This window comes from Spermophilus citellus (genome assembly GCF_964194105.1).
Source record: "Spermophilus citellus genome assembly, chromosome: 18".
Classification (NCBI taxonomy): domain Eukaryota; kingdom Metazoa; phylum Chordata; class Mammalia; order Rodentia; family Sciuridae; genus Spermophilus; species Spermophilus citellus.
In genome coordinates, this window is record NC_138200.1 from 14,145,779 (window position 1) to 14,158,251 (window position 12,473).

At 53.4% G+C, this 12,473-nt stretch overlaps 1 protein-coding gene across 1 annotated transcript in view; it reads right to left on the reverse strand.

Annotated features, from left to right (window-relative positions):
• SPTBN4 (spectrin beta, non-erythrocytic 4) overlaps positions 1-12,473 on the reverse strand; it is a 74,464-nt gene that overhangs the window by 40,659 nt on the left and 21,332 nt on the right. The window contains exons 6-15 of the mRNA XM_081275457.1: positions 11,682-11,762; positions 9,585-9,700; positions 8,604-8,716; positions 8,327-8,514; positions 8,136-8,253; positions 7,725-7,883; positions 6,651-6,953; positions 5,962-6,112; positions 2,764-3,697; positions 1,269-1,406 (exon numbers count right to left, since the gene is read on the reverse strand). Of these exons, the coding sequence (XP_081131583.1) occupies positions 1,269-1,406; positions 2,764-3,697; positions 5,962-6,112; positions 6,651-6,953; positions 7,725-7,883; positions 8,136-8,253; positions 8,327-8,514; positions 8,604-8,716; positions 9,585-9,700; positions 11,682-11,762 (2,301 nt within the window). The remainder of the gene's footprint in view (positions 1-1,268; positions 1,407-2,763; positions 3,698-5,961; positions 6,113-6,650; positions 6,954-7,724; positions 7,884-8,135; positions 8,254-8,326; positions 8,515-8,603; positions 8,717-9,584; positions 9,701-11,681; positions 11,763-12,473) is intronic.

The window sequence follows — 12,473 nt, forward strand, 5'->3', positions numbered from 1 at the left end:
TGTCTGTCTTCTCTAGAATGGTCACATTAAAAGAGCAGAGATTAGGACTCTCAATCAGAGGGACTTGAGTTCAAGTTCTGTTCTGGCCAGATTTGCCACATGACCTTGGGTAAATAATTTCCCTCGCTGATCCTCAGTTTTCTCATCTGAAAAACGGAGACAATAATGTCCTCTTCATTTCATGTTCAATGAGAGCATATGGCTAGCACTTGGCATATAGATCTCATTAAACCTGTGGTTTAGTATTGCTGTTGTCTTTTTAGGTCGTGATGCTGTGGGACTGTCAAAGCTACAGAGGTTTTTAAATTTCTTGATATTGGGATCATACAAGGCAACAGTTAAGAGCAGTCTTTGGGGGACGGGGGCCTACCTCAGTGGTAGAGCACTTGCCTAGCATGTGGAAGGCCTTGGGTTCCATTCTCAGCACCAGGGGTGGGGGGAAGCAGTCTCTGGAGTCAAACATATTCAACTTCAAATTCAGCTTTCATGCCCTAACTTGCTGTATGACCTTGGGCCAGTATCTTCATCTCTCTGAGCCATATTTACACAGGCTAATTTCTATCCCATAGGGTTTCTAGGAAGACTGAATACATGTGATAAAGAACCCCAGCTCTGGATTCAGCAGAATTGGGTTTGACTCCTACTTATTGATTGGTAGTCTTTGGTGAGGATTTCACTTCTTTGGGTTTATTTTCTTCTCCCTCTTCTTTGTTTTGAGACTGCATCTTACTCTGTTGTTCAGGGGCCTAGAACCTCTGGGATGAAGCTGTCCTCTTGCCTCAGCTTCCCCAGGAGCTGGGACCACAGGCATGCACCCCCATGCCGGGCTGATTTCCCCTCTTCAGATCTGTGTCTCCATCTATGAACCACATTCACACCGAGAGGATTGCCGGTTGTGTTTCCGGAGAAATGATTACCTCATTACTACTCTTAAAGAGTTCTAAATTCTGAAGCCTTACTATGGAAATTGGGATACTGGGAGATAAAACAAGTTTATCTAACGTGCCTGGGAAAACTCCTGGTGAATAGTGGATATGCAATAAATCCTTTCTGAACAACTCAGTTAGCAGTCAACTGAAATGCATTATATCTTCATTTCACCACATCATCATTAGCATTGGGTGTTGCTTTTTTTTTGGTCAAGATTTTGCTGATTTATCAGGTAGCCATTAACATCTCCGGTGTTTGAAATAACACATCTTTGATTTCTATGATTGAGTGACTGATAGGAGATACCAGGAAGGACTTCCAGTCCCAGCCCCACCTACCTGCTGTTGAGGTGGTCCTGGCAGGAGCGCACCTCATCTGAGCTGGGGTGACCCCCTTCCACTAGCTCCTGGACCGTGTGGTTCACATCCAGGACACGGCCCATCAGACTGTTCATCTCCTGGTCCAGGCTCTCGAATCTGCAGATGGAAGATGGAGGTGCTCAGAGGCCTGGCCCCTGAGGACCTGCCCACCTCTTGGCTTGTGCAAAACTGCCTTCTCCTGGTTGTGCTCCTAGCTCTCCAGCCTCTCCTCTCAGACTCCCTTGCTGGCTTCTCCTTTTCTACAGGCTGCTTAAATATTAGATTCCTCAGCACTCTGTACTGGGTCCCCAGGCTTTCCCTTACACCTCCTGGTGCCATTCCACCCTTCCCCAGTCTCTACCCAAGCCCCTGAATCCATGACCTCCACAGCTCACCCTCAGCCTCAACCTCCTTCCTTGTGAACTTGTCTCCAACCTTAAAAACCTCCCTGGGGCTCTCATACCCACTGTGACTCAACCTGTGACAACATCTCCCCACAATCTTGAGCTAGGGAACAGTTCCACTATCTCCCAGATCTGACCCCTGGGCTTTGTTTTGGACAATAATCTAGCCTGTCAGCCCATGGCTTGTCCTCTTGGCCTCCTGCTGTGGCCAAGGCCTGTCCCTACCATCTGAGTCCCCAACCCAGTTGTTTCTCTGGGTTCCCAGACACTCCTTTCACCCCCTCTACACCCCCTCCCCATGGCAGCTTGGGAGATCTTTTTAAACCGTACATGTTCAAAACAGCTGGGCGGCTGTGGATGCAGTATGGGCAAGGGGCAGCCCGTGTTCCCAGCAACGCCCAGCACAAGACCTGGCGGGAGCAGGCACTCAGTCCACCCCTGCTGAATGCATGGGTGGAAGGATGGACAGGAGGCTGAGAGAGACAGAGGGAGAACAGGCCTCGTTCACCCATGAATTTAATGCTGGTGACTAAGTCAGCCAGCACAAATCAGAGTGTGACATGTGGGGGGGGGGGACGGGCGGGCGCCGCTGTGATGAAGTGTAAAGCAAGTGAGAGAAGCAAAAGTGACAGAGGTTGGAGCTATTTGATTAGCTAGAGATGGCATTTGTGCAGTGACAAAGGGAGTCCCAGGGGCAGGCTGAGGTGGGGTGTCTCTGGAGGACTTCAGGTGGGTAATTTCATGCCAGGTGAATATAACCTCATAGTAACAATAGCAAATGCTGTGGGTGGGTGTTCCCTGCCCCCCAGGCACTGGCTAAGTGTTTCATAGGTGTGTATGTGCTTCCTGTTCATCATGAGCCTGTGACATAGGACTATCCTCAACACCATTTTACAAATGGACGAACAGGCTCAGAGAGGTTGGGTGAGTTGCAGAACTGTCAAAAGGCTGGTTAAGGGTGAAGCTGAGGTTGGAACCTCTGGTTCCACCTGAGAGAATGTGTTCACTGTGGACCCCAGGGAGGTCCCATCGGGGACAGGAACCCGGAAGTGTCACAAGCGCGTGCTCACCGGTGCTGTACCACCTCCACGTCGTCCAGCGAGTCGGGCACACGCATGGCGAGTAACCACTGCTCCTTCTCACCGATCCACAGCTCACACGCGTGCACCTCCCCGAACATTCGGTACACGGCGAGCGCGTCCCGCAGCCACTGGCGCCGCAGTGCGGCCACCTCGGTCACCTCGGCGAACAACTGCTCGGCCTCTACCACACGCACTTGTAGTGCCACCACCAGAGGTCCGGCCCCGCTGGCGCCCCCCAGTGTCGCCAGCTGGCGCCGCAGGCCGCCCACCGGCCCGCGATGCGCCTCCACCTCCCCGGTGAGAGCGCGGTGCTGGCGTGCCAGGCGGCGACTGGACGCTTCGTCGTGACCAAAGTCGCCGGCGGCTGCCAGGCGGTAAGCGTCGCGGAGCCAGTCCAGCAGTGCGTCAAGATCGGCGCCAAACTGATGCAGGGCCCGCGCCTCCTGCAGCCGCCTCTCGCGCCGCGCCGCCGCCTCCTCCAGCCGCTGCCAGCGGCGCCGTGCGCTCGCCGCGCGCTCCGCCAGACCCGCCAGCTGCACGGTCTCTGCGCCCGGGCCCACGGAGCCGCCGGCCGCAGCCAGCTCCTCGCCACGCCGCAGGGCCTGCTGCAGCAGCGCCCGCCGCCCGCCTAGCTCGCCCTGCAAGATCTTGTGCTGCGCCAGAAGGCGCGCGGTGCTGGACAGGTCGTGCGCACCACCCGCCGCGCCTGCCCCGCCGCCGCCGCCGCCCGCGGCCTCCAGGAGGCGCTCCTTGTCCCGGGCCCAGCTCTCTGCCTCCTCCAGCTCCTGCAGCAGCGCCCACAGGCTCCGCGAGGCCTCCAGCTCCGCGCGACGCCGCGACGCCTGCTCCTGCAGCTCCGCCAGACAGCCGTGCACGTGGTTCACGCGGTTGCAGATGACCTGCGGGTCGCAGGGTTGGTAGCCTGGGCCAGGAGAAGGGGAGGGTTCCAAGTTGAGCACCAGCCTAAGGGAAGGTGGTGCGGTGGGGGCTACCTAACCTGCCCTTGGCGTGATTTCCTCAATGACCATGTCACGCCTCCCCTCCTTCAGGTGACTTTCTTGAAACCCCACGGTTGGCGCAAGCACGTCCTCTGAACCTTCAGTCTTCTCTGCTCCCCCCATCCCAGCCTGACTACTTGGTCCCTCCCACTGATTGGGAGCTTTCTTGGGTCATTCCCACCACTGTCCATCACAGGTTGGAGCCCAGTTGCAGCCTAGTCAAAGGGTGACATATGGCTGAATGATGGGTGGATTCTGAGCATCTCAGATTTTTATATTAGAGAGTAAATTGTGTTTCCATCGGAGCTGGGCCAAAGGAAACTTTCTTGCTCTTAAGCCATGTTTCTGGGTTCTCTCTCTAAGTCTCTGTTGCCTTATCTACTAACCCCAGTGATGACCTCAACTTTCCTTTTTTTCTGGAATATTTCAGAAAAAAATTCTTCCTCTTGGATCTCTGGTTTGTAACTAGACAACTCTGAAGTTTATATAATGAGTCATAACCAACCTTTCTTTAGTGGATTAGAATAGAACAAATAAACAAAATCAGGATTCAACACATAAGGTAAGTAGAAGTGTTGAATAATAAAAATGATAATTATTATTAATATTATTGGCACTGGGGATTGAACCCAGGAGTACTTTATCACCGAGCTACATCCTCTTTATTTTATTTTTTTGAATTTTGAGACAGAGTCTCTCTAAGTTGTTGAGACTGGCTTTGAATTTGTGATCCTTCTGCCTCTGTCTCTGAATTGCTGGGATTACAGGTGTGTGCCACCATGCTCAGCTAGTTCTGTATTGTTTTATAAAACTTTTGTATCAGTGTGTGCATCTGTGTGCACACAAGCACATGCGCACATGTGTGAACTCTGGATAATAAGGGAGGTGCATTACAGAGTCAAAACAGTGTGGGAGACAGTGCCCTAGATGGAATGCAGCATTTCTGTAGTTATGGACATTCACTGATGTTTGCAAATGTCACGGCATCTGACTGAACAACAGTTAAAGCAACATCCCTTCCATGTATCCAGCCCTTACTCTGATACGCAGTCACTTGATCCTCACAGCCGTCCTAAGAGACCAGTATCCTCGCTGATTCCATTTTATAGAAAGGGAAACTGAGGCTCAAGGAAGAGAAACAGCTTGCTGATGACCAGGTAACAAGTGGCCAATCAGAGATCACACTCTGGACCACAAATCAGGCAGGGCTGCCTCCAGGCACGGGGACAGCACGTGCTCCACCCTGCTGCCTTCTCAATGCTACTTGAAATTCCAAAAGGAGAATGTCAGAAGGAGCCTCCTGGGACAAACATCCTTCAGACAAAGAAGGTCACAATAGCCTCCCCTGTGGGTGTGATGCAGGTGAGTGGGGGCTAAGCCAAAATGGGGAGATCCTCTCCTGGGCTTGGAAGGAAACCTCAACGTTTGTTCTTAGGATGTGACATGGCCCCAGATGGGTTAGAAACCCTCAGCCCCCACAGCCGCTAATGAGTACCAGGAATCTCCGTAGATCACCATCAGATAAGGCCATCTGTGATGGCAGGGATTGGGACAAAATCAAGCCCACGCCACAGTCATACCTGGCCACAGACAAAACCCAAGTCAGAGCAAACCACAAAAGTGACCACGTATCTCCTTTGCCCCACTGAGGCGAATAACAACCGCCAATCAGGTGCACTCTCCTTCTGTTCCTCCCACGTTTCAGACAAAATGATTAAGATCTGGACCACTTGATTCCCCCATGTCCTGACAGCTTCCAGTTCACAGCAAAACACACTGCATTGAGTCACCTTCAAGTCACCTAACCCAAGCCCAGAGCCTACCAACAAGCCCCTGTAGCACTCTCTTAATGAGATGTCCCAGGGTTCCCCGTGGTCGATGCAAAGACCCAACTGGGAACCTTCTAGAGCCAGTCCTGGTTTTGCCCATCAGCATCCATACCCTGCATCTTCTTTCTCAGGCCAAGTCTTTGAGGGGACTGATACCATGATGACTGGCTGAGCAATGGGGATAGAATTCAGTGGGCCAAAGCTTTCCTTGGACCTTTTGCTAGATTTTCCTAATGGTGTGTGGCCCTCACCTCCATTCAGATGCTCACTCACTCCTTGTTTCCGCCTTTCAGAAGTCATCACTGCCTCTGTTCGCACCATCCTGTGAGTCTCCATCCCGTCCCCATCCCCAGACTCACCCTGCAGCTGGGAGAAACGCAGGGCTGCAGCATTGAGAGCCTCCACCCTCTCGCTCTGGGCAGCGATGTCCCCCTCCAGCAGGCCGTGCTTCTGCAACAGGTCGTCCGCCTCCACCAGGTGCTGCCCACACTCCCGGGACAGCAGCTGAGCCTGCAAGTGAGGGCAGTGTCACACACACACTTCTGAATGGCCCTGTCCCCGCACCACCGCCAGCCCTCTGCTGCCTGACCCGCTGTCTGGAACTCTGATCTCTGTCTCGTGCTCCCTGTGGCTGCTGTCCCCTGTCTGCCTCACTCTCTTTCTCAAAGCTTTCATTTCATTTCATTTCATCTCCACATTTCTGGGCTCCATCTCTGTCCCAGTGTCCTGTCTCTGCCTTCCTCTCTCCGTCTCTCCGTCTCTCTCTGCTCGGTCTCCCACTCCGTCTCCACTCCCGTGTCTTTATCTTTGTCATTTCGTCTTTATCTCTCTCTGCTTCCCTCTTTTTCTGTCTCCCAAACGGTCACTATTTCCCTTTGGATTAATCTGTCCCCATTCCTGGATTTCTCCATTTCTGTATCTCTTCTCTCTTCTTCCTTTCCTGGCTTTCCCTCTCCCCCTCCATCTCGACCTCTCTGCCAATCCTTTCAGGGTCTACACCCCTCCTGTGCTCCTGGCACCCATCCCCATGCCCGGCCCTCACTCTCACCTGCATCTCCTCCATCCAGTCCACCATGTAGACCATCTCCTGGAAGACCTTCTGCAGGGCCAGGTTCTGCTCCAGTCGGGTCCGCCGGGCACCTACCAGCCCAGTCAGCAGGGCCCACTGACGCAGGACGCTGTCACGCTGGGCTGCCACCCGCCGGGCATCATAGTAGCCTTCAGCTGCCAACGCCTGGGCCAGTTCTGCCACACCCTGCACCCGCTCCTCGTAGGCTGCAATGTCCGCCTCAATCGCTTCGTGCTTCTTCATGGCTGCCTCCACTGCTGGCAACTCATACCCAAAGTTGTCCTGGGGCAGTGTAGGCCAGACTCTCACCTGTGCTGCCTCAGCAGGCCACCTGTTACCTTGACCCTGAGAGACCCTGGAACCTCTCCCCTTCATTGCTCTAGAGGGACCAGGTCTGCCTGCCTCATTACCCTAGAGACCAGCCAACCTTTCCCAGTTACCCTGGAGACCAGTCCCACCTTTCTCTGTCACCCAGAGAAACAGCCAAACCCTCTCCAGTTACCCCCAAACTCAGTGCCACTTCCCCTTCTACCTTGGAGATCAGTCCTATCCTCCCCTCTTACTCTAGACACCAGCCTACCTTTCCATTTGCCCCGGAGACCCATCCCACCCTTCCCTGTTACATTTCTAACCCCAACTTGTTACCCAGGAAACAGACCCCATGTTTCCATTGTTCTGGAGACTGGGGACCAGGTCTACGCTATTCTGTTACTTAGGAAACCAGTTCTACCCTCCTTAGTTACCCTGGGCAACAGATACAACCTCCCTTCTCACTTCTGAGCTGAGTTAAACACTTCCCCTATTTCCAAAGAGATAAATTCTGCCCCCTCTAGTTACCCTGGAGACCAGCCTCACTCTCCTGTTATCTTGGAGATCAGATTCCCTCCCTTTACCCATCATTCACTCAGGATTCCCTGCCTGCCCTCATTTGTCACCTAAGAGACTGAACCAGCCCTTCCCTGTTGCTTAGGAGATCAAGTCTCCCTTTCTAGTCACAGAGACATCAGCCCATCCTCCCTCCCTTTCCCCCGGAGCCAAGCCCTATACCTGTACCTGAGAGACCAGGCGCTGGTTCTCATTCAGCCAGCTCTCCCTCATGGCCACCTTGTGGTCGAACCTCTGAGCCAGGAGTTCCAGCTTTTCCTGCCGGATCAGCTCAGCCCGTAGGGCAGCCTCCCGCTCATGCTCTGCCTTCTCCAGTTGGCCCCATGCCTAGAGGAGACAAGAGGAGGCAGGCAGTCATATTTCAACAACTCCCCCCAGTTTAATGGGCCTCCTTCTCTGACTGAGACCATTCAAGTATATCTATGGCAACTTTATGAAAAATATGTTGCTTCCTCATGGAAAATTGTCAGAATAATAGACCATCCATATTATCTACAATGTTATGCCTCCCTTGAGTAGTGCACAACATATACAACTATACAAAGCAATCTTGATTCTCTCCTACATCCACAACCTCACCTTGTCGATATCCCAGATGCCACAGCCCTCCCGAGGCACAAAAAGGCAACGGTTGCAGGCACGCAGTTTGCTCTGGATGCTGAAGAGCAGTACCTCCAAGTTCCCCTTTTCCTGAAACCTGAAGGGGCATGAGCTCAGTGGCCTTGTCCTGAGCCTTCTAGCCGCCACCCCCATTCTGTGCTGGGTCTCACTTGACGGGTTTCTCCAGGGTGCAATAGGCCGTGAAAGCCTGCAGCTGCTGCTGCACCCCACTCAGCGAGTTGGCAAACTTCTGGTTGCTGATGAGGCCCACGGTGCGGTGGATCCAAGCCAGCAGCTCAGCCGCCAGCTCCTCATAGCGCTCTATGATCTTCCCCACCTCCAGCACCTGGTCCAGAACCTGACCCGGCAAAGGAGTCTCCGTCAGCCTCATCCCACATGTTCCCCCAGCTGGGGGTCCCACCTACCCCACCCCTTGACTTCTCATACCTTCCCAATCCGCTTCCCCTCCACAGCCAGGGCCTTCATCTTGGAGAAGTAGTGGTAGAAAGAGACCACATAGGTGATGATAGACTTCTCATCGGGAGCCTCCATGTTCACATCTAGGGGGGCGGGGGGGCATGATAATGACTTTTTCTAGGTGTGTGACCTTGGGATCTCTGTTGCTCGGTGTTTGTATCTGCCCAATGTGCCAGGCTCTGAGCACAGAGTGCAGCTCTCAGAGGCAGGGTAGAGGACCCACTGAGACCGTGCATTCTGGGGTCATCAAGCCCTGATCACTACTTCTCAATGTGACGTAGGGAAAGTGACTTGACTTCTCTCTGTGTTCAATTCTCCGAGCCAGGCAGCAAGAGGACGAAAGGGAACAGTTCTGATAACATCCCCAGCCTGTGCTCGGCACACAGTCGATGCTCAGAAAAAGGGTGCGGCCATTACCTCGGAGCCAGGGTTGGTGTTGGGAGTGACCACAGATTCGGAGTGAGGCTGAAGTCAGGGAAGGGATGAGAAGAGACGGAGATTGGGGAAGAAGTCGAGCTGTGGATCAGACTAGATAGGCACTGGATAGGGGAGTAGGAATGGAGTTGGAATTTGAAGATGTGCTGGAGGATGGGGACAATTTTGACAATGGGGTCGGAGGCTTGGGTTGGATCAGAGATGGTGTTGGGTTTGGAACTGGGATGGGGAAAAAGGGGGGTCGGGTCTGGGGGAGATGGTTGAGGATGAGGTTGGGTAGAAAACTGGTGATGGGGAGAAGAGGAGTTAGTTGGGATGGGATGGGATGGGGCTGGGGTTGAGGACAGAGAGAGGGAGAGGTGTGGGTATGAGAAGGGGGAGAGGCTGGAGGTGAGGAAGGGGAAGGCTTGGGGAAGGCGGTGGATTTGGAATGGCCTTAGGACTTGGGATGAGGGTAGCCATGGAGTTGGGCGTCCTCCAAAGCAGCAGCCTGGGCTGGGGTCATGCAGGACTCACCTTCGGGGTCCAGCAGACGCGCCAGCCCCAGGTGCTGCTCAGCTGTGCGGAAGGCTCTCTGCAGGTTGTAGTTGGCGTTGGATTTGGTGAGTTTGCCGAAGTCCACAAGGTCAGGCCTGGGCAGGGACACAGAGCGGGCAGGCAGCAGGGGGCCTCCAGGGCCAGTGGGCAAGCAAGTGAAGAGTATCCTCATCTGATCCACCGTGGGTGAGGGGTGGGAGTGGGGACACCAGCAAAGGGCAAAGCTGTGCGTGCTGGGACAGAACTGTGCAGCACTTCCTGTGTGTGTGTGTGTGTGTGTGTGTGTTTGCATTCGTCACTGGACATGAGTGAGCTGGCCTATGTGCACAGGTGTGTGGTGGGTCAGCCCTTGTGCTCTTGGAATGGACTGAGCCCACATGGCACCTGCCTGTGCGTGAAACTACCCAACAATGCAAATGCCTTCAGCCCTGAGTGGGTCACGTGATGGCCATGTACATGTGCCGAACACACGCCTACCTACATATGTTAATATACACTATTGTGTGGTGATTACAAGGGTGAGGTCTGGAGCCAGCCTGTTGGTATTTGAGCCCCAGTTTGGTCACATCTTCACTGTCACCTGGGCATGTGCCTCATTTCCCTGTGTCTTGGTTTTCTCATTTGCAAAATATGAATAATAATAGCAGAGGCCAACCAGGTGTGGTGGCACTTGCCTGTAATCCCATCGACTGGGAGGCTGAGGCAGGAGGATCATGAGTTCAAAACCAGTCTCAGCAATAGTGAGGCACTAAGCAACTCAGTGAGACCCTGTCTTTAAATAAAATACAAAACAGAGCTGGGAGGTAGCTCAGTGGCTGAGTGCCCCTGAGTTCAATCCCCAGTACCTACCCCCCAATGATAATAATAAGAGCAAAGACCTTGTAGGGTCTTTAACTGCTCAATGACTTGGTGAAGAGCACTAGAACAATGCCTGGTATACAGACAGCGCTGGGTAAATGTTGTTAGCATGACCCAGGTCACAGCTTGTGAGTTTCCTTGGGGGCAGTGAGGGCCTCCCCATGCAGATGAGTATGTGTCCACGTGAGAGACGAGGGTTTGAGGGAACATGTGGTCCCAGCAGGAGAAGGTGAGCACTGGCTTCTGCTACACACGAGCAAGCTCCTCCCAGCCTATGGCCTCAGTTTCCCCAATCTGTCATGGAGATGATCGTGACATGGGGTAATTTTTTGGGTGCCTGACCCTCAGTCAGTTTGGGCCGAGCCCTGAGGTATGAATATGTGAGTGTGCAAGAACCAGGAAGGGGGATCTGGCACTCCCCTCGAGGAGGAGCTTCATTTTTTAAATATTTTATATTTGTCCTTATTAGTGATACTGGCAGTAGAATGTATTTGACATAATGGAGAGTTACATTGGTCGTGGAATCATATATGCACACAGGAGAGTAACAGCCAATCCATTCTACTATGTTTCCTATCCCATCCCCCTCCCTTCCCTTCATTCTCCTTTGCTAATCCAAAGTACCTCTATTCTTCCTTACCACACCACCCTTATTGTGTGTTAGCATCCACATAACAGAGAAAACATTTGGCCTTTGGTTTTGGGGGATTGGCTTATTTCACATAACATGATATTTCCCAGTTCCATCCATTTACTGGCAAATGCCATAACTTCATTCTTTTTTTTATGGCTGAGTAATGTTCCATTGTGTATATGTACCACTTGAGGAGGGACTTTCTGATGGGGAAGGCACTGCATAAACACCAGAATGGACAGACCACAACATCATGAGCTCCCCACTATGGGACATCTAAGCAGTAGGTTCTGGCTGCTTGTGTGTGTGCTTCAGCAACTACATTTGTGTGCACATTCTGTGCAACAGCACACATGTTGATAGGGTATGTGGCCTAGCAGGAGTGTGTGTGTGTGTGTGTGTGTGTGTGTGTGTGTGTATACCTGTGTGAAAATGTGAAAGACACGTACATAAAAGGAAGTAAGTGTGTATGCATGTCGAGAGGTGGAGGAATGAGCCCTCTGTGTGTGCAGTTGTGCACAGCAGTTGTGGGGACACGGGGTAGGGTGCAGGGCGGGGCCGTTCTGCCCCAGGCCAGCTGGTACCTGTGCCGATGAATGAGGGCATTGAAGGCCAAGCCGTCCCGCCAGCTGGTGGTGAAATTCTGGATGTTTACCTCGGGGTAACTGGCAGAGAGGGAAAGAGCCAGGAGAGAGGGAGCGAGGATGTGGAAAGACGGATGGATGGACACACAGACAGACAGGAAGGACAGGCGAGATGGATGGGAAGAGGAGCAGATAGGAGGGCAGAGAAAAGGAGGCAAAGGGAGGTAAGGAGAGAGGGAAGAGGGAGAGAAGGGAGGGAGGGGGAGAGGGAAGAGGGAGAGAGGGAGGGAGGGGGAGAGGGGGGTGGGGGGAACAGGGGGAACAGGGAGCAAAGGGGGGACTCGTGGGGGAACAAAGGGCATCATAGAGGGATGGGATGACAGCCGAACAAAGCGCAGCTCCACCCACCCTGCCTGGCGGCCTTCCTCTCCAGAAGGCACCTGAGTTTCAGGCCACTGTCCATCCGGTAGGACAGAAGGCCGGGACCTAAGGGAACATGCCCACTAGAGCCTGTGCCCATCCCCACCATCTCCCAGGACCCTGAACATGGCTGCCCAGGCTGCATGAGCCTGGCAGTGCCCTCCCAGATGGAGGGGTGGCTGTTTTCAGGGGTCTGGTGGCCAGGGCTTGCACACAGGGCAGGGGCGCTATGCAGGTGACCGTGAAATCTCCAGAGGGGCCGGATGAGAAGGGGAAAGAGAGAGAAGGCAGAGGTCAGGGACAGCCCCCCCACTTGTGGGTGTGTAAATGTGTGTGTGTGTGTGTGTGTGTGCGCGCGCGTGCTTGTGGATT